The sequence below is a fragment of the Talpa occidentalis genome, unplaced genomic scaffold, assembly GCF_014898055.3.
Source record: "Talpa occidentalis isolate TD23 unplaced genomic scaffold, MPIMG_talOcc4v2.1 talOcc4.7, whole genome shotgun sequence".
Lineage (NCBI taxonomy): Eukaryota > Metazoa > Chordata > Mammalia > Eulipotyphla > Talpidae > Talpa > Talpa occidentalis.
The window spans coordinates 112099221-112118233 of NW_023605083.1; the positions used below are offsets into that span (position 1 = coordinate 112099221).

General features: G+C 33.8%; 1 protein-coding gene across 6 annotated transcripts in view; it reads right to left on the reverse strand.

Annotated features, from left to right (window-relative positions):
* Positions 1 to 19013, reverse strand: part of STXBP4 (syntaxin binding protein 4) — a 137600-nt gene that overhangs the window by 100360 nt on the left and 18227 nt on the right. For all 6 annotated transcript variants that reach the window (XM_037491920.2, XM_054688983.1, XM_054688982.1 and 3 more), the window contains 5 exons: positions 14923 to 15029; positions 14504 to 14723; positions 13467 to 13545; positions 7500 to 7594; positions 408 to 504 (listed from right to left, as the gene is read on the reverse strand). In XM_037491920.2, coding sequence (XP_037347817.1) covers positions 408 to 504; positions 7500 to 7594; positions 13467 to 13545; positions 14504 to 14723; positions 14923 to 15029 — 598 coding nt within the window. The remainder of the gene's footprint in view (positions 1 to 407; positions 505 to 7499; positions 7595 to 13466; positions 13546 to 14503; positions 14724 to 14922; positions 15030 to 19013) is intronic.

A 19013-nucleotide genomic window follows, 5' to 3' on the forward strand; every position in this document is an offset into this window, starting at 1 on the left:
TATACACACATATAATGCATTGACTAAGTTTGTAACATTATGTGATCTTTAATAACTGTAAAAAATTAGAATACTAACTATAAAAAATTAGAATCTCGCAGTAGCAGAATTAGGACATCTATATTTTATATTATTTATTATTATTAAAACACTATTACATAAAAAATAAAAAAGAATATAATAGAATGATATTTTAGAGCTGAAAGAGTCTAAGAATCTTTCTGCTGACCCAGCCAGGCCAGTATTTCTAGCTGAGCTTTTAGGGAATTGACTGAGGAACTTGAAATAGATGTGGTTTCATTTTTCTCTCCTTCTTCCTAAAGAAGAGGTACTCTTAATGAAAACAGGTCACAATAAATCTCCTACCAAATTTCTGTAATGATACAACATGATGAACCTAATATTACCTCCAAAAGACACTGTCCCCTTTGGGTCCACTTGTACTTGCTGTCTCAGAGCTTGGTGTTGTTCCTTTGTGGGCTGAATACCAAGATAATTTAGAGCCTAGAAGGAAAAGGACTCATGTAAAGCAATTTTTTAAATCCCCAAAGAATAAAAGTTTTCATTACAACTTTATGTTATAGCCCAGTGAAAAGAACCAATATCAGCAACAGTGACCAGAATTAGAAGCCCCAAGAAAGTTAGCTGATTATTTGTAGATTAATTTTCCAAAACATATTAGCTTCCTTATCCCACCTCCACCACATCTTTTTTTTTTTTCTTCAAGGCAAGGCCATTCAATAATGCCAAATTTATAACCACAATCATAGAACCACACCTCCACCTACCTCTTGGTTTAAAATATGTGATATGGCAAAAGTATAACAGCAAGGAAATCCTATTAAATCAGATTTAACTTTAATTTCTATAAGCAGCACTCTAAAATATGGGTATTTGGTTAAGAAATGTTTTATACCTGAGAACAAAACAAATGTTGATAGGGATTGGGTTAATATAACAGATTCTAATTTTTAGTTTAATTTGAGGTAGGCTTACCCAAATAGTAAATCGAAAAGCTTTCTCTAGAACCCACTTCTCTCTACCATTTTTAGTAGCCACTGATTAAAAATTCAAAGACTAACATAATATACATTCCCTGCTTGGGTTTTAGTCACAGAACCATAGTTTTTAGCAAGAATCATTGCCATCCAGACAAAAGGTATTTCCCAACCCATTCTGCAGGTTGATGAAGCCATGTGATTCAATACTGGCCAAGGAGATACAAGGCAAAGTGCTACAGGGAACTTCTGGAAAGTCTTTCAAAGGTGTGGCAGGCACTTCTTTCCCCCTTGCCTTTCTTCTTTAGGGTTAATTAAAAGAAAGAAAAAGACCAAAATAAAAGGAAGAAAGAAGTAAGGAGGGAAGCAGAAAGGAGGGAATAAGAGGAAGGGGAGAGGGCCTCCCCGGTGGCGCAGCGGTTGAGCGCTGGGTTGCGAAGCTGCCCGCAGCCTCTGCAGCGCCGGGTCGATCCCGACTGCTCCCCGGCCACCGGAGGAGGGTCCCACATGGTGCGCAGACCTCTCCTGCCGCCCGCTGCTCCCCTCAGCAGTGTGCTTCGGTCCTTCTGCCTGCTCTGCTCCCTGCTCTGGCTCTGGTGAATTCTCTCACTCTCCAGGGTCCCACATGGTGCGCAGACCTCTCCTGCCGCCCGCTGCTCCCCTCAGCAGTGTGCTTCGGTCCTTCTGCCTGCTCTGCTCCCCGCTCTGGCTCTGGTGAATTCTCTCACCCTCCCGCGCTTCTGACTGTACCCAGTGCATGTATAAACAAAAACAAACAAACAAATAAATAATAATAAAAAAATGCCTCTATTAAAAAAAAAACATTTAAAAAATAAAAAAAAGAGGAAGGGGAGAAAAGAAGGGAGAGAAGAAAGGAAGAAAGAAGGAAAGAAAAGATTGTTGGAACTTTAGTTTATGAAGTACCCCCAGGAGCAGAAAGAGAGTTGGAGTATGGGGCCCTGACATTCTGGGAACCTCCATGCCAGTCCTCATTACCTTCTTTCAGGTTTCTTTTGTGTGTAAGATTAAAAAAGTTTTCTAAAGGAAACCAATGTTATTTTAGGTTCTCCAGTTATTTATAGCAATACCTAATCATAGCTAATACACAGGGCTTGACCAGATGCCGTATTACTTATTGAATTCTAACAAGAACATATATAGTGACAAGGAGATCAAAACTAAAATATCGGCAACGTTTAGTATTGACAATTATCCCTTATAAATTTCTTCTTCCTCTAGAATCTGTTTAGTCATTCATCATTTCATTCACCAGATATTTATTTAGTGCTTACTAATTGCCTTGCCAGACATTAAACTAAGCAAAGAGATATATGAACAAGATATATATAGCCACTAACCTTAAAGAGCTACAACCTCTACGAAGAGAATAAAATGTAATAAATGGGCCTCCCTGCTGGCGCAAGGGGTTAAGTCTCAGCACAATGAAGCTTTCCTCAGTGACTGCAGCATGAGTTGAATGAGTTGAGTTCGATCCCGGCCAGGGCCCTAACCCACACGTTGCAGCAGACCTCTCCTTTCTTACCTACTACTCCCCTCAGTAGTGCATTTCAATGGATCCGCCTGTTCTGCTCCCCACTCTGTCTCTGATGAATTCTCTCACCCAGCACCTCTGGCCTGCACTCCAGTTCTTGTATGCATATATAAATAAATCTTTAAAAAAATGCTAATAAATGTAGTAAGTAATTTGCAGCAGGATATATATATATATATATATATATATATATATATATATATACACCATGGCAAAAACAAAGTGGATAATGTCTATCTGGCTGGGCACAGTGAGAGGAGACAGGATTTGGAAGGGAGAATATCAGGAAGGATTCTTGCGAAGTGTTCTGTAGTTTAGTGTAGCATTGTATGCCTAGTCTGTCAAAAATAATTGCCTTACATAACACAAAAATAATGACTACTAATTTTTGCATGTCCTTTTTTCCCTTTTGTCCTAAAAATGTTTAACTACAAGGGGGTGGGGAAGTAAAACAAAGAACACCCATGAACTCACTAAGTACTCATTGATATTTACTTGAAAATTATACCCATATGTAAGAAATAAACATAGACTTGGTTGAAAGTTTTCCCCATTTTGCCTCAACAACCACGATCCTAAGATTGGTATATCCTTCCTATGTATGATTTGATGCTATTACTACATAAGCATGCATATTCTAATAAGTACTCCAGTATATTAAAAATTTACATGAATAGCAAAACAAAAAGGAAAATATTACAAAGTACTTTTATTTTTATATCAAATATTTCATAATTGTTCAATATTGTTATACGAAAAACTAGTTTACTTATTTTAACTTTAGTATCCCACTGCATATATTATGATTTATTATATATTTCCTCATCAATGCACTTTTATAATTACTCCATCTGTAATTTATTACAAAACATTGTACATGTTTCCTTGTAGAGATGTGTGAAAATTTCTCTATCCTCCATCCTTGGAAGAGGAAATTCTGAATAATTGGGTATGTCTATTGTCAACTTTAATATATTGCAAAATTTTTCTCCAAATTGATGGTACCAATTCATGCACACCACTAGTATATAATCTCTCCTATTTCTACATTTTCAACAGCATTTTGCTTTCACACTTTCTTTTTTGTCATTATGCTGGGTATGAAACAATACATTGTCTGTTAACAGTACACTGTCTTGAATTCCCCTAAGATTAAACTTTTAACATGTTTATTAGCAATGTTTTGATTTATAAATTATTAAGCAATTTTTAAATTTTCATGAGTTTTAAGGAGTATTTTTTGTTATTTAATTTCTAATGTGTTGGCATTCTTCCAAGTGTGACAACTAAACAGGTCTCCAGATATTGCCAAATATCCCCTAAGGACAAGAAAACACCCCCATTATTCTTGAGAAACACTGATACAGAGGAAAAAAACACAATTAACAGTTTGGTGTATACTTTTCTATGAATGCAGAATTTATACTAAAATATGTAAAGTTACATATTTTTTACAAAAATTAAATTACACTATATATAGCATTTTGTGTTTAAAAAAAATCATCACTATGTAACAACTTCTTATTTTGTACATTTTAGAATGCTTTTTCAAATTGTTAAAACAGTACATTACAAGTTAGAGTTTGAGTATATTTAATACAGATTTTGAATGTAACAAAACACTGAAAAGGCTCCTTTTGAACTTCTTCTTAGAGATAAAAACTGTCACACATTGAATTTAACAGCCCCAAGTGTTTTATTTTTATTACATAAAATTTGGTATATACTAAAGCTACATATGTAACATATACATAGGTTTCAAAGCAGGACTTCATAATATTTTAGTAAAGCAATTTTTAAAAAGCACATGAATGAGAAACTCAAAATGTACAATAGAGTTATCCTTAGGGAGAGAGATATCTGGTCAATATACACAGGTAGGTCAAAAGGTTCTCATTCTAAGCTGGGCCGTGGGCACATTTATATTTGTTGTATTGATTTTTAAATTGTACATATACAGCATAATCATTCTTGCATGAGTGACATTTTCATATAAAGAACTAAAAACAACTTTATAAATGTTAACAAATAAAATACCTATCACATAAGTAATAATAAAACTGCAAAATATAATTACTGTGCAAATTAATTTAGAACTAAACTTTCGTGAAAATTTTGCTGAAAGTAAAATTTACTCAAGATAAACACAGCATGTCAATGAAGTAAGTTCACAATTTAAATTGAAAGTTATTTATCATTCATCACAAAGTAGGTTCTAGTAGTTTTTGGAATAACTAATATTATCTTTAACCTTAAATAAAAATGTAAATTTGTTAACTGGACAAATAAATGTCCTTAATTTCTCCTAATCTGGATGAATTTTAAAAAATGTTACTCTTTATGATATCAGCCACATACTTCCCAACCTAATACAGAGAACAACTCATTAACTATAATCAGATATTGGATATGCCATTATTCACTACATCTTTCTTCAAATGTTACAGAAATGGCAAGAGGAAAAGTAAATATCAGTGAAATGTTATCTATATTCCCAAAGCACCTTTCTCAGGTACAAAAGTATAAAGAGTATAGAGGTGCAATAATTTTTTATCTTCTAACCAACTAATAAATTATATTCCTATTTGCTATGTTTACCATACCTACTTAAAATTTTAATACTCGACTCAAATATAACACACAATACTCATTGAAATGCTTTGAAAAAATATATCACAACATATAACTATGGTAACATTATTTTAAAATACCTGTATATAAAATCATTCTCAGAGTATTCATGAAAAGTATAATACAACAACCACATGGTATTTATGGAAAAGAAGCAATTCTTTATTTAGAAAATGAATTAATAACTAGTGTGATGGAAGTCACTTTTCAGTATATCTTGATATAAAATTGTCTACATAGACTAGAAAAACAGAGGATTTCAGGAAAACAATACAAAACATACATGGATATTAATAGGTAATTTCCTAATCCAATTCTTGACCATTCTGCCTATCTTAAAAATTTATGTGAGTAGGCTAATTACTTAATAACCACATAATCAATGTACATCTTTTCTTTGTGAAATCTTACCATAACGCCAAATTTTCAAGATGCTATATGCAATATATTTGTAGAAAATAAGGAAAAAGGTAATTTTATTTCATTTTAAATACTTGAGCATATTGACCTTATCTATTACAGAGTAGGAAATAGGTTAAAAGGATAAAGTTGAATCTAAAGCAAGCAACTAAGATAGAAGGATCTATTTCACAATGAAATGATACACCAATACAGAGTTATCCAAAAGAGTAAAACTAGATTAGGAAATATTTGGGTGGATAAAAAGTTAATATGGATCTTTTAGAAAAACATATTTTACTAAGTGAAATATAGCTTCAAACTCTGAAAACAATGTTCTATTAATTAAGTCACAAAATATATTTTAAATATAAGCAAAGTAGCTGAATTTAAACAGGATATATATTTCCTTTGCTCTAAGTGTTATTTTTATTTTTCTACAAAAATAATCAATGTGCTTGGGTAAAGGAGAACTGAAAATTGGAATTCTGATTCAGTAACTGAGTTACATTTCTCAGAATCAACACAAATTTGGATGATTTCTTATTTCTAAGAAAATTAATCAGTTTTAAAAGATACATCACTGCTAGGAAGACTTAAGTTGAGCAAACAACAAAAATTGCCAGGTAAAGTCATTAGCTAGATAATTTTTTCCTCATCCAGAGGAGTGATTAGTATTAAAACCTGGATGTTCAGAAACATGTAGTAAAGCATTATCACTAAAGAATAATAATTATTCATTGTTAGATATGAATAGTATGTTTTTAAATCTCAAAATTTCATTTTTTTGAAAATGTTAACCCTGACTGTAAATTTTGCCATTAGCTAGTACTTACATTTTTATCCACAAACAGTGTAAGTTAGAAAAAGATGGTCAGGATTTCAAAACTCTGAATTATCTCATTAATCAGAAAGTTTTATTGAACACAAACCAGGTATTTAAACAGAGTACAGCAGGTATGGTCATGAAGAAGCTTTAGTTCATTGATAAAACAAGACACCTGCGAGGGTAGGGGGCTCTGCAAAGTGATGTCAAGTGCTGCAGATACTGAACTGAACTGTAAGAGCAGGTCTGGACAAAGGAGTTGGATTGAGTCAGAAATTGAACATGGGGTAAGATTCAAGTTGGCAATGAAAGGGTATTGCTATAGGACCATGCAGAGTATGACTATGAGAAAAAATGCAATGTGTATTTTATTCTAGCTAGATTTATTTCCACATTCTTCCTAAAATCTGAAAAAATCGTTATCTACAAAACTCATAGGATAGAAGCTATGGAACTTCAGCACTATATTCATTTTATAGTAATTTAAAAACAGAGTATTTTTCCTGTTAGTTCCCAGGTCACCTGATAGGAGAAGTTTCAAAATGTTTTTCTACTTTAATTTTTCTTTTTTCAACCTTTTGAAGTTTTTTTCATAGAAACTCTCAATGTTTTCACTTTCCCACAAGAGAGTAAAATGCTACCATCTTCTTTATATTTAGTGGGCATCTGACAATTACTTTCTTCATTTGAATTTAGTTTCCCTTTACTTTTTTAAAAAGTTGAACAACAAAGGATTACTTCACTGTACTTACTGCTGTTAGATATGAAGTATAGTTTGTCATAATTTATTCCATGTTTCCTTTGATTCTAGATTGTAAAACATCACATTTGTCTTATTCCTACACAGGAGAAAACTTACTAATTTGAATGTCAATTTAGTTACAAAAGAATTTGTTTTTTATTTTGTACTACTGAGCCACCATGAATTATCCAAATCAAACATGAATTGAATAATTTAAATCCAAACAGGCATTCATTTAAATGCAAATACATAACTCTGCAAGAAACTAATGGCTGTAATAACTTTACCCTATCAAAGAATACTTCCTTGCTGTTGTTTTATGGAAGAAAAATGAAAATTTAAAGTATTTACCATTTCTAGCTTCTCTGCCTTAAGGCGCACAGAGGGACTTAGGGAAATCTTCTTTCCTTGGGGTCCATAATTATCAGTGCAGGCAGGGGCAGTATCTACAAGACAACAGGGCGCACATTAATTAGAAATTTAATTGGAATAGAACTTTCCATTTGATAGGATGTATTGTGGGCTTCTACTGTTCAAAAATAATTCTGGCTAATCAGTTGGCAGTTTCCATGATCTTTCTTTTTTTTTTCTTTATATCTAAAATGTATCATATAAGCCAGCTTTACTTGAGACCTAAAAGATGACATAAAAAAGAGTGGTGAATGATGCATTAAGTCCCATGAGTATGTTAACTGAAAAGACACACATACATCCCACCTTTAGCCTGCCTCATTAATTGTAAAATGAAAAGTATTTTTTTTCTTTCAAAGTAAAAATCATATTAGAGATTCAAAAAAATCATGAAATTTCTTTGACTGGCACTAGTTATTCTGTTATGTGAGTTCTGATGATAGTTTAGAAAAAATATTAAATGTAAATTGTTTCAAGTTTGCACATAAAGAATAATATAGACTCAGAAGTTGTTGAGCTAAAAATCCTACTTCTTATTTTACAGAAGGGTTATATTTCAAGTCCCATAAATGGACTTTGAAGAGTTAGGTTCCTGTACTTCTCAACAATTCTCTAACACCTTTGCAATATGCTTCGATTATTTGGATGAGCCTTGGTCTTGTTATGTGAATAAGAGACTCAGGTGTCACAAAATACTTGAACTTGAAAAATTATTTGTTTCATTATGTCAAGGTTTGTAAAACAAGTTTTATAATTCACGTCAACCATTACTATCTAAATTGTCATTATTATAAACACACTTTAAATGGTATTTTACTAGTTCTACATAGAAACAAGAGGAAGAGAAAAAACTTTTTAAAATGTCACATCTTTATGCAGTGTTTTAATTTTTTTAATCTCTCAGAGCATCTGTCTCTAAGTACAAAATGATTTGCATTCTCTTTCTTAAGAACATAAGAAGTGCATATGAAAATAAATAGTCTTCCTCTAAACCTTTAACACATCCCTAACATTCGATGTAAAATTGTGAATACAGCTTATAGGTGTCAAGATCATTTATAAAAAAAAACTAGTTACTGACTTTAGCTTCAAAGGGAATCAAACCTTGAGAAGGACTGATTTTAGTAGAAGAGAATTTTTACCAATCTGATAAAAGCAACAGTCTCCTTTGTTACTGTGTTACCTAATTGCTGGCCATGGAATAAAAATAACTGTTTGTGGGGAGGGATGACATGTGTATTTTTTCTTTATTTTTTTCCTCTTGAGAGAAATTCTATGCCAAACCTGAAATGTGGTATAAAAGATCAGCATGGAGTAAAGTGGGAGCGAAGACCACAGGGCAGCTTAGTCACACTTCAATTTTTCACTTTTAAGGTTTGAACTGCTGATGCTTGACAGTGAGTTTTAGTTTGGTGCTAGATTTACAATCAAAGTACACTAACCCCAGGTGGACCTATGCCAACCAAATTAAGGTCTCAGATAAAGACTAACCCTGGGTGTGAATTACTTAACTCAAGTGCAAGTATGTGGAGGGGTTGGAAAACAGAAGAGGGGGCAGGGACAGAGACTCACACAATATCCACAGGCACCGAGGCATGCCTCTCACCCCTGCTTTTCTACATCTAATATGAACATTTGCTATGTAGCATTAGAGATAAAAGATTAATTTTTATTTATGCCTACTTCTAGCCAGGAAGTGTAACAAGTATTTCACACATATAATGCTTATATAAGCTCATTCATCTTCACAATAACCACAATGACCTAGGTGTTATTATTCCCATCGGAAAGATGAAGAGACCAAGGCCTCCAAAAGGTAAACTAGATTAGTGGGCATCTGACAATTACTGACAATACACACTTAGTAGGTGACAATGTTAGGATTCTAATCTTTTGTGACTGATGAAAACAATGTTCTTAAATGTGTCGCTACGGCTTAGCACCAGTTTTCTCACCTGTACAACAGGAAGAATAAAACAGACCACCTGCAGGAATTCTAAAGGTAAAATAAAATCTCATAGAAAACTACTACAAAAGCTAAGAAGTATTAATATAAACACAGACACTATATTTAAATAGAAAATGTAATAGAAAGTCATACTAACCACTCTTTTAACAATATGCAATCTTAGCTTGACAAAATCTTGCTTTTTTTTCCAGACAACCTTCCTGTGACAACCTTTGAGCCCAAACCTTAAACATATAAATCCAGCATGTTCTGGTAATTCAGAGTAGCCTGACCTGGAAGCTCATAGATGGTTTTCCTGTTTTGCCAATGTTTTGTCTCTTGGCTCCAGCTTATTTATTTGCTCCTTCCTGGGAGAATAAAACTTTCTAAAGGTTAGCTTATCAGTCTCTTGGATCTTCTGTTGCCATTCCTCTTTTTAAGAACAAAAGACAGGGAATGTTTTATAAGGCAGGATCAATATCATTGGGTTAATAGCATGAAACTTCCATGGGTATTTTCCCTCATCACATCTGTACTTCAACTTCAAAAGCCTAAGTGCATCTGCTATTGTTAAGATAAGACAGCATTTTGTTATGCAATTATTTCCTTGGGAATGTCCTTGGAGTGGTGTTAGCTAACACTAAGGAGTTCATGTGTTATTGAGTTAATGGTAACAGTATGACACAGGATTTTGAAATAAGAAGTGTATATAATAGAATAGTTTCAGAAAACATACTCAAGTACTATGTAGACTTTAAAAATTAAGACCAGTTTTACACTTTGGAAGATTGTGAGATGGGTAAGTTTACGCATTAAAACTTCCTCATATTTTATTAGTAAGAGTCAACTGGCTGACGGAAATCTAGAAGTGAGAGTGAAGGATCTAATTTGGGAACAATCTATAGTGAAGTACTTATAACACAATGATCACAAAGCATGTAAGTTAACCTAAAGATAATTTAGAGTTAACTTGCTTTTTTTCCCCCTAGAAATATCTGGCCGATTGCATTTATATGGAAATAAGAAAATGGGACTAAGTCAATACTATTTTTGCCTTAGAAAATGTTCCCTTTTAACTATATTTTAATACTTTTACTTACAGCTTATTAATTCAAAATATTTTTCATTAAATTATTTTTCTTTTTTTTTTTAAGATTATTTATTTATACAAGCACTGGGTACAGTCAGAAGTGCGGGAGGGTGAGAGAATTCACCAGAGCCAGAGTGTAGAGGAGAACAGGCAGACTGACGAAGTACACTGCTGAGGGGAGCAGCGGGTGGCAGGAGAGGTCTGCGTGCTATGTGGGACCCTCGCCCAGCGGCCTGGGATCGAACTGGCGCTGCAGAGGCTGTGGGCAGCTTCGCAACCCCGGGGAGGCCCTAAATTATTTTTCTATTACACATCTACCATGTTTCTTAATAGCTTTTGGAGTATGGGGAGGATACAAAAGTGAATTCAAGATTAAAATAGATGACTGGATCAAGAAGATGTGGTACATATATACCATGGAATATTACTCAGCATTCAAAAAAGATAAACACATGCAATTTGCAGCAACATGGATGGCGCTGGAAGGGATCATGCTCAGCGAAATAAGCCAAAAAGAAAAAGAAAAATACCGGATGGTCTCACTCATAGCAGGAATCTAGAAAACTTAAATAAGGGACCAGGAAAATGAATATAAGAAAGTGAAAATCAAAATCAACAAAAAACTATGAACCAGAGACACTTTTTGGGGGGTGGGGGCGGGAGGGGAAGGATTGGGGTCAGAATGGGGCGTTTGCAATTGTGTGGGGGAATATAAAAATAAAATTTAATATTAAAAAAAAAAAAGATTAGAAGCTTATAGTTCTATTCTAGAAACATGCTTTGGAATATTACTGAGCCTCACTCTAGTCTGTAGATTGTATAACAATAGTAACAGCAAAATTTACTAAGCATAGCCTACATACTAATTACAATGTTAAATGCTTTACACATATGATATGGTTTAATGCCTTCAACAATCCCACAAGGTATGTAACGAATTCAAGGTGACATTGCTAATGAGTTGAGAGCAAAAATATGAACCTCTAATTTTGCATTCAGAGCCTATTGATTAACCACTGCACCTTCCCTACACCATACTCAGGCCTCTTACTATTTCTTAATAGTAATAATGTTCTAACATTATTTGTGCAAACGTGTTATTCACCCACAAGAAAACATGCTCTTGTATGACTAAACCCACCTATAACTTGCTCTTAATACAGACTATTAACTTGCTCTTAATACAGACTATTACAAATATTATTTCATAAACACACACACTGAAACAAACACACACATATATTTACATATTTAGATGTTTTCTAATCTGAATAATGATGGTTCTTAAACCCCATGGTTTATTTCACCATGTAAGTATCTCACAGAAAATATCCTAATTCTTTCATAACTCCTACTGAACTATGTTTTCTGTACATGTGATATACTTAGTAAATGCTTACTGAATAAATGGCTGAAAGAGGCACCGAGTAGCTAATAACTTAAACATTAAAAACATGTTATATAAATGTCTTCTCACCATTGCTTGCTTCTTTTATCTGGTCTTTTATTTTTTCCTCATAAGGGTTCCCAGTTTAAAACAAAAACAACATATCAAGATAATAGAAACTAATTATGTAAGGGGAATAATATTAATAAAGTTTCTAAGAGTCAATAAGTATCACTTAATAAAAAGGCTTATGACTTATGGTTAAAGATTGCTGCTAGCCCACTGATAAATACTGCTCAAATCAGAGCAAACTATTGTGGAATCTACTATAAATCCCTGTGAAGTGCAATAGCTATGATCTAAATGTTTATGTCTTTCCAGATTTCATGTGTTGGTATTCTAACACCCAAAGATGAGGGTACGTGGACGGGTGTCTTTTGGGAAGTGATTAGGTCACAAAGATGGAGCTGTCATTTATGGAATTTGTGCTTTAGATTTGTGTTATCCATAGTCTCCTCTACCATGTGAGGACAGGAGAAGAAGTCTGCAACTAGAAGAGAATCTCACTCAGGCCATGCAAGCACCATGATCCTGGATTTCTAGTCCCCAGAACTGCAGGAAATAAATGTTTGTTGTCTTTAAGCTATTCAGTCTGTGGCAGTCTGCTATAGCAGCCCTAGTGGACTAAGACACTATATAATTTATACTATTTCTTCCTTATTTTGTAATTGTGATATAGATAAAAATTATTAAAAATTAAAATACATGTATAAAACTTGCATTATAACCTAAAAATATATAATTAACTTTTCTAATAAGTATAGTTCTTCATTGTTGTATTTAACTTTTGGAGATAATTTAAAGGGAGGGAATTTTTTTCTTGATATTTGACAATAGACATTTTACAACTTGATAAAAATCCTTGTTTTTTTAAAATTGGTAGCTTCTACAATTAGTCTTTTAATGTTTTTTAAAAATCTGAAAATAATTTTATGATAATTAGGAACCACTAACACTAAATTAATAGTGATGTTCTTTCTAATTAATATGTAACTATATCTTTCAAAAAAACCAAAACCTATTTCTTTTCTTAAGTTATGCTCTCTTCTATAATTTCTCTGAAAGTGCATCTAATATATATTACCAGTATTTCACTAAAAGGACAAGACAACCTAATCTGGATTTATAAGAGTTTTTTCACTATTTAGTTTCAATAGTTCAAAGAGTATTACACCTTCAAAGACATGATAATGTTATGATAATGACTCCTTTAAAATACCAACCATTTGTTAAGAAAAATTTCCAACAAGTCATAATCTAACAGGTACCACTGCACAATTCACTCATTTTATCCTTTTATTCACTGAAGGAAAAAAGATGTAAAGCACTTTCTAAAAGACTATTAAGTCACATTATGTACTCCTCATTGAGAGAGAGTAATTGAGAAAAATAACAAGAAAGAGGAATTAAATGTGCATTTACCGGTATTAGATATATTTGTAGGGTTGTTGTCCAAAGAAGTAATTGGAGTCTGCTCTGTTTTTTCATATCCAGCTTTTATCTATGAAAGAAAATGAGGAATAGGAAATGCATTTTTTAAAGTAGGTCAAAAACCAGACCAGAAGCTAATGTTAACATAAAATGAATGGTTAAAGAGATTAAAGCAAAAGCTCACAAAATATTAAACCTTTAAGATTTTGATATAGTCATCTTCAAACAAAGCAATTCAGAATTAAAGGTAAGTGATTTCAGCTCTACCATGTCCAAGGACAACAAAATATAAGGTCATGTATCCATTTTTTGAAGGCATTAAAACCTCAGATGAAAAAGTATAAGGGGCTGACAGACTTACACTTTGTATCTAATTAGCATTTACCTAAAACTGAAGTTACCTTTGACAAATTTTATTTCACTCACTGAAAGCCTATCTACCTGAGCTTCCTATTTTGTTTCATAGCTAACACAGATTTAAGAGGTATATGCTCTATTTTATAACTTTGTTGTTAGGGCACTTTAGCAATTAAAAATTGTATCAATTTTGACACAGAAACTCAACTTTTTGCATGATTCAAATAGGGGGAACTATATTTTAGAACCCACAGGTGAGGGAATAGTATCCACCTCCATTGGATGACTAGGAAGAGCCTCACTGTATATAAAAAGCTAAGGAACAAAGAGGAATAAAACAAATAATAATGAAGCGAACCATATTAGGGACTGTCTGAAAATAAATATAACATTCCGAATAGTTTAGAATGAAATGTATTTTTGTGACTCCATTGAGTCAAGTATCTTCTAACTAAGTATGATCTTCTGGCACAGGAGACACGCTGATTTAAAAAACTGTATTTTACTGACAGCACAATATAGGTATCTTAAAACCAAAAAAAAAAACTCTTTCAAGGAAATATCAATTTGCTAACAAACTGTACTACTAAAATTATAATTTTATGTGTATATAACAGCATAAAAACATATGGAGATTTATGGACTGCATAAGGAGAGAAATTGAAGATTACCTGATTTATCTTAAAAGAAGGTAAAACAGCATCTGTAGTTTTGGGAGTAGATGAGGTCTTTGGAATTAGTATTTCAGGGGAGGAAGTTATAAGACTAAATGCTGAACCTTGAGGACCATATTCTTCTGAATCTTGCAAAAGGGATGTACAGGACGGGTTCTCTGGATGACTGCTGTCTGATTTTTGTCTTATGAATGCTATCTCCCAAGCAGATTCTGATCTAGCAATTAAAAGAAATTATTTTATACATATTTGCAGCTATAGTATAATAGAAGCCTGAGATAATAATGCTTCATATATCAGCAAAAACTATCAAGAATACTTTTCTTTAGGGATTAAAGTACTAAACATAATGTACATTACTATTTTTAAGGAGTCATGCTAAATGACTCATCCGATCGTATGGATAGGATAGTTACCTCAATTTGGCTCTGGTAATTATGCTTTTTGCTTCTTCAAATGATACACCAATCATAGATTCCTTGTTTATTGAGACAAGCTGATCTCCTGGCTTCAATCGTCCATCCTAACAAAAACAGTAAAACAAAGAAATGAATGAGGCATGCTTTAAAAAAATTAAATGATGGAATTAAAGGACAGTTTTGGCAAAGAATGTCTTAAAGAAAGGGTAAAACCAACCTGAGACAAAGAAGTTTAGTAGCAAAAGTTTAGATTAAAGCCTTGTTTGGCAATATACACAAATGAAATTGAACAGTAGATGTATTTCTTAAGAAAGCGTGGTTCTCGGGCCTCCCCGGTGGCGCAGTGGTTGAGCGCTGGGTTGCGAAGCTGCCCGCGGCCTCTGTGGCGCCGGTTCGATCCCCGGCTGCTCCCCGGCCACTGGAGGTGGGTCCCACATGGCGCACAGACCTCTCCTGCCACCCGCTGCTCCCCTCAGCAGTGTACTTCGGTCCTTCTGCCTGCTCTGCTCCCCGCTCTGGCTCTGGTGAATTCTCTCACCCTCCCGAGCTTCTGACTGTACCCAGTGCATGTATAAACAAACAAACAAACAAATAAATAAAACATGCCTCTATAAAAATAAATAAATAAATAAAAAAAAAAAAAAAAAAAAAAAAAAAAAAAAAAAAGAAAGCGTGGTTCTCTTTCATCAGTCTGCCTGTTCTTTTCCCCGCTCTGGCTCTGGTGAATTCTCTCACCCTCCCGAGCTTCTGTCTGTACCCAGTGCTTGTATAAATAAATAAATTAAAAAAAAAAAAGTGTGGCTCTAAGGAATCCTGAAGCACTGGGGAAAGAGACCCATTTTAAAAATTTGGTACTCTGGGACAGACACATCTCTGATTCTATGATAAAATATGCCAAATCCCAGCATACTTCAGATTACAAGACCCACTCACTTTATTTTCCAACCACTTCTGAATCTTTTAGACTTACTCCACAGTGAAAATTTTTAAAGAATCAGTAATTGTATCAATCTTACCCATATATCAGCTCATGATCAAATTTCACCTTTTTTTAAAGAATATTTTTTTATGGAGTTAACCTTGGTTTACATTATTATTTCCATTACAGAAGTACAGGATAACTGCTCCTTAGATTTGCTTTCCCTTTTGTGACTCAGTTCAAGCTGGCTATGTAGATAGCTTTAGTTAAGTCCTGCAAATGATGACCAACTTCAAATGTCTGGCACTGTCTTTGTTAATCCAGGCTTTGCCTATAACTAGCCTGAATAAAACAGAGCCTATCGGTTACAAGTTTCTCAGTCTTTATCTGTCTTTTATTCCCTTGAATGAAAGCGGAAAAGAATGAGCTCTTTTCATCTTCAGTTCCTAAGATACTTCTATATCATTTATACAAAACACAGAAATTCCTATATAGGGAATATAAAACACTGTAACTAGGGAAGATGCTTATATGGTTAAAAATCTAGATTGTTGCCTGATGGTAGTTACATAAATTCAAGAAATTCAAGAAAATATCTTACTTCAAAGTTTTACCTCATAAAATCTGTTAGATAATTGACCTTTGAACTGCATTATATATAATAAATGGTGACCCATGGTTAATTTACAGCAAAATAACAATATTCCTGTTTTTTTTTTTTAAACAACACTTAGTATTATCTTTCACAAAATGCTAAATACATAAGGAAACAAATATAAAAACATTTATCAAAAATTTCATGAGAACATTTTTGAACATTTTCAAATATTATATAAACGATATTTCAATCTGAATGCATAATGACTCTAGACCCTTCAGAAATATAAATTATTTTATATTTTATAAATTATAAATTATTTTAAAATTAAGCTAAGAGGGCCTCCCTGGTGGCACAAGGGGTTGGGCACCGCACTATGAGACAAACTGCAGCCTCTACGGCATGAGTTCGATCCCCAGCCAGCCAAGGAGCAACCCACATGGCGAGGCAGACCGCTCTGTCTTACCCGCTGCTCCCCTCAGCAGTGTATTTCAGTCAGTCTGCCTGTTCTGTTCCCCACTCTGTCTCTGGTGGATCCTCTCACCCCCCACATCTCTGGCCTATACCCCAGCTCTTGCATAAATAAATAAATCTTTTAAAAAAATTAAGCTAAGAAAGAAATTTGATTTTAAAATATATTAAATCTGAAAATTAATTTGGATCTTATAAAGATATGATTATAGATAACTAGTAATGTCAGAGAATATAACACACAATTGCTATATTCACAAGTCATTGTTTTCCTTCCATTTGATAAACATATCGGAAGTAACATAAGATGGTGATGCTAGAAAAGATTAAGCAGTATCAAGAAAGTATCTAGATATGTATCCTATATGTTCAATAAAATGAAAGGATTTATCTTATGAGACTTTATAAACTGTCTGTGTCCACATCTTATTACAGAGTTGGTTATGGTTACAAATGCATTTACACTTAAATAATTACATACATTAGCTTGCAATTTAACATGCTAAATTTTAGACTGTGAAAGTCACTCACTCAAGGTTGAGGTAAAATGGTAGCAAAAGCAAAAATAATTTTAAAATCTAGCTAATAAAAGCTGAGGAAGAATAAACAAAACTGGGGAGGATTAATTTTGGGGAGAGGAGGAAATATGAATGGGGAAAAGTACACAGAAAGCTTCAATTGTACTTACATTTTCTACTGAAGACCAGTGGCGAACTCTAAGTGAATTATAACTGTTTGTTTTATTATTATGCTTTATAAATTAGATACATGTTCCAATATCATTTTGTTGTGTCAAATAATATATAAAAGAAAAGACAATCCCCCCAAATAAAAAGAAAATTCATATTTACCCCAATAATGTGGCTAACTAGATAAATTATAGTTTGGTTTTGTTTTCCAAAACTGGTAGGAAATAAGGGGTTAAATTTTTAAAATTCCTTGGCCTCCTGGTGGTGCAGGGGATAAAGTCTCTGTGCTAACTAGCTATCAACAGCCACTGAAGCATGAGTTCAATCCCTGACCAGGGAGCTAACCGACAAGACCTCGCTTGTCTCGCCTGCTGCCCTCTCAGCAGTGCATTTCAGTAGATCCACCTGTTCTGCTCCCCACTCTCTCTGGTGAATCCTCCCCCACCCCCAGCACCTCTGGCCTACACCCAGTTCTCGTATGCATAAATAAATAAATCTTTAAAAAAAAAAGAAAAAAATTAGAGGGCCTCCCTGATGTCACAAGGGGTTAAGCACAGCACTGTTAAGCTATCCACAGCCTCTGCAGCACGAGTTCCATCCCCAGCTGGCCAGGGAGCTACTCGCATGGTGCAGCAGACCTCTCCTGACTCGCCCACTGCTCCCCTCAGCAGTATATTCAGTCACTCTGCTTGTTCTGTTCCCCACTCTATCTCTGGTGAATATCAAGCAGTATCAAGAAACCTCTGGTGAATCCTCTGTCTGTCTCTGGTGAATCCTCTCACTCCCCTGCACCTCTGGCCTGTACCCCAGTTTTTGTATGCATAAATAAATAAATCTTAAAAAAAAAAAAAAACTTTAAAAATGCCTTAGTAGAGTTTGGTAATTATAAGGATGACTGTGGAATGAGAGGGTGAGTGTAAGTGTGTGTGTGTGTGTGTGTGTGTGTGTGTGTAGGTAAGTGCATGCATGCAGAGGTAGGGGAATGATGTTGCTATGAGTCTGGGGGAGAGGGTGAGGCTATATTAGCAAGCCTAAATACAGAATTTTTAAATCCTATTTGTAAACAAACTCATTGTTAAATCCAGATCATATAAAGACCAATGAGATCTGAAAAATAATTCCTTACAGGAATCAGTTTAATAAAATAGTTTAAATGACTATAATTTAATAACTATACTCTGATGGACTTGTATCCTAAGTTATTATTTAATTTACTATTATTATGATGATGATTAAGAAGGGAAAAATAAAGAAAGCCCTGCTTTGCTGGAGCAAAGCATTTACAGGATACTGATGGGACAAGACTAGGGTAGTAGACAGTAAATATTATGTTATTTTGCTTCAATAAATGTTATTAGTATAAATAGTTCCTTCTTAAAAAAGGAAAAAATCCACAATGATGGGTCTAAGT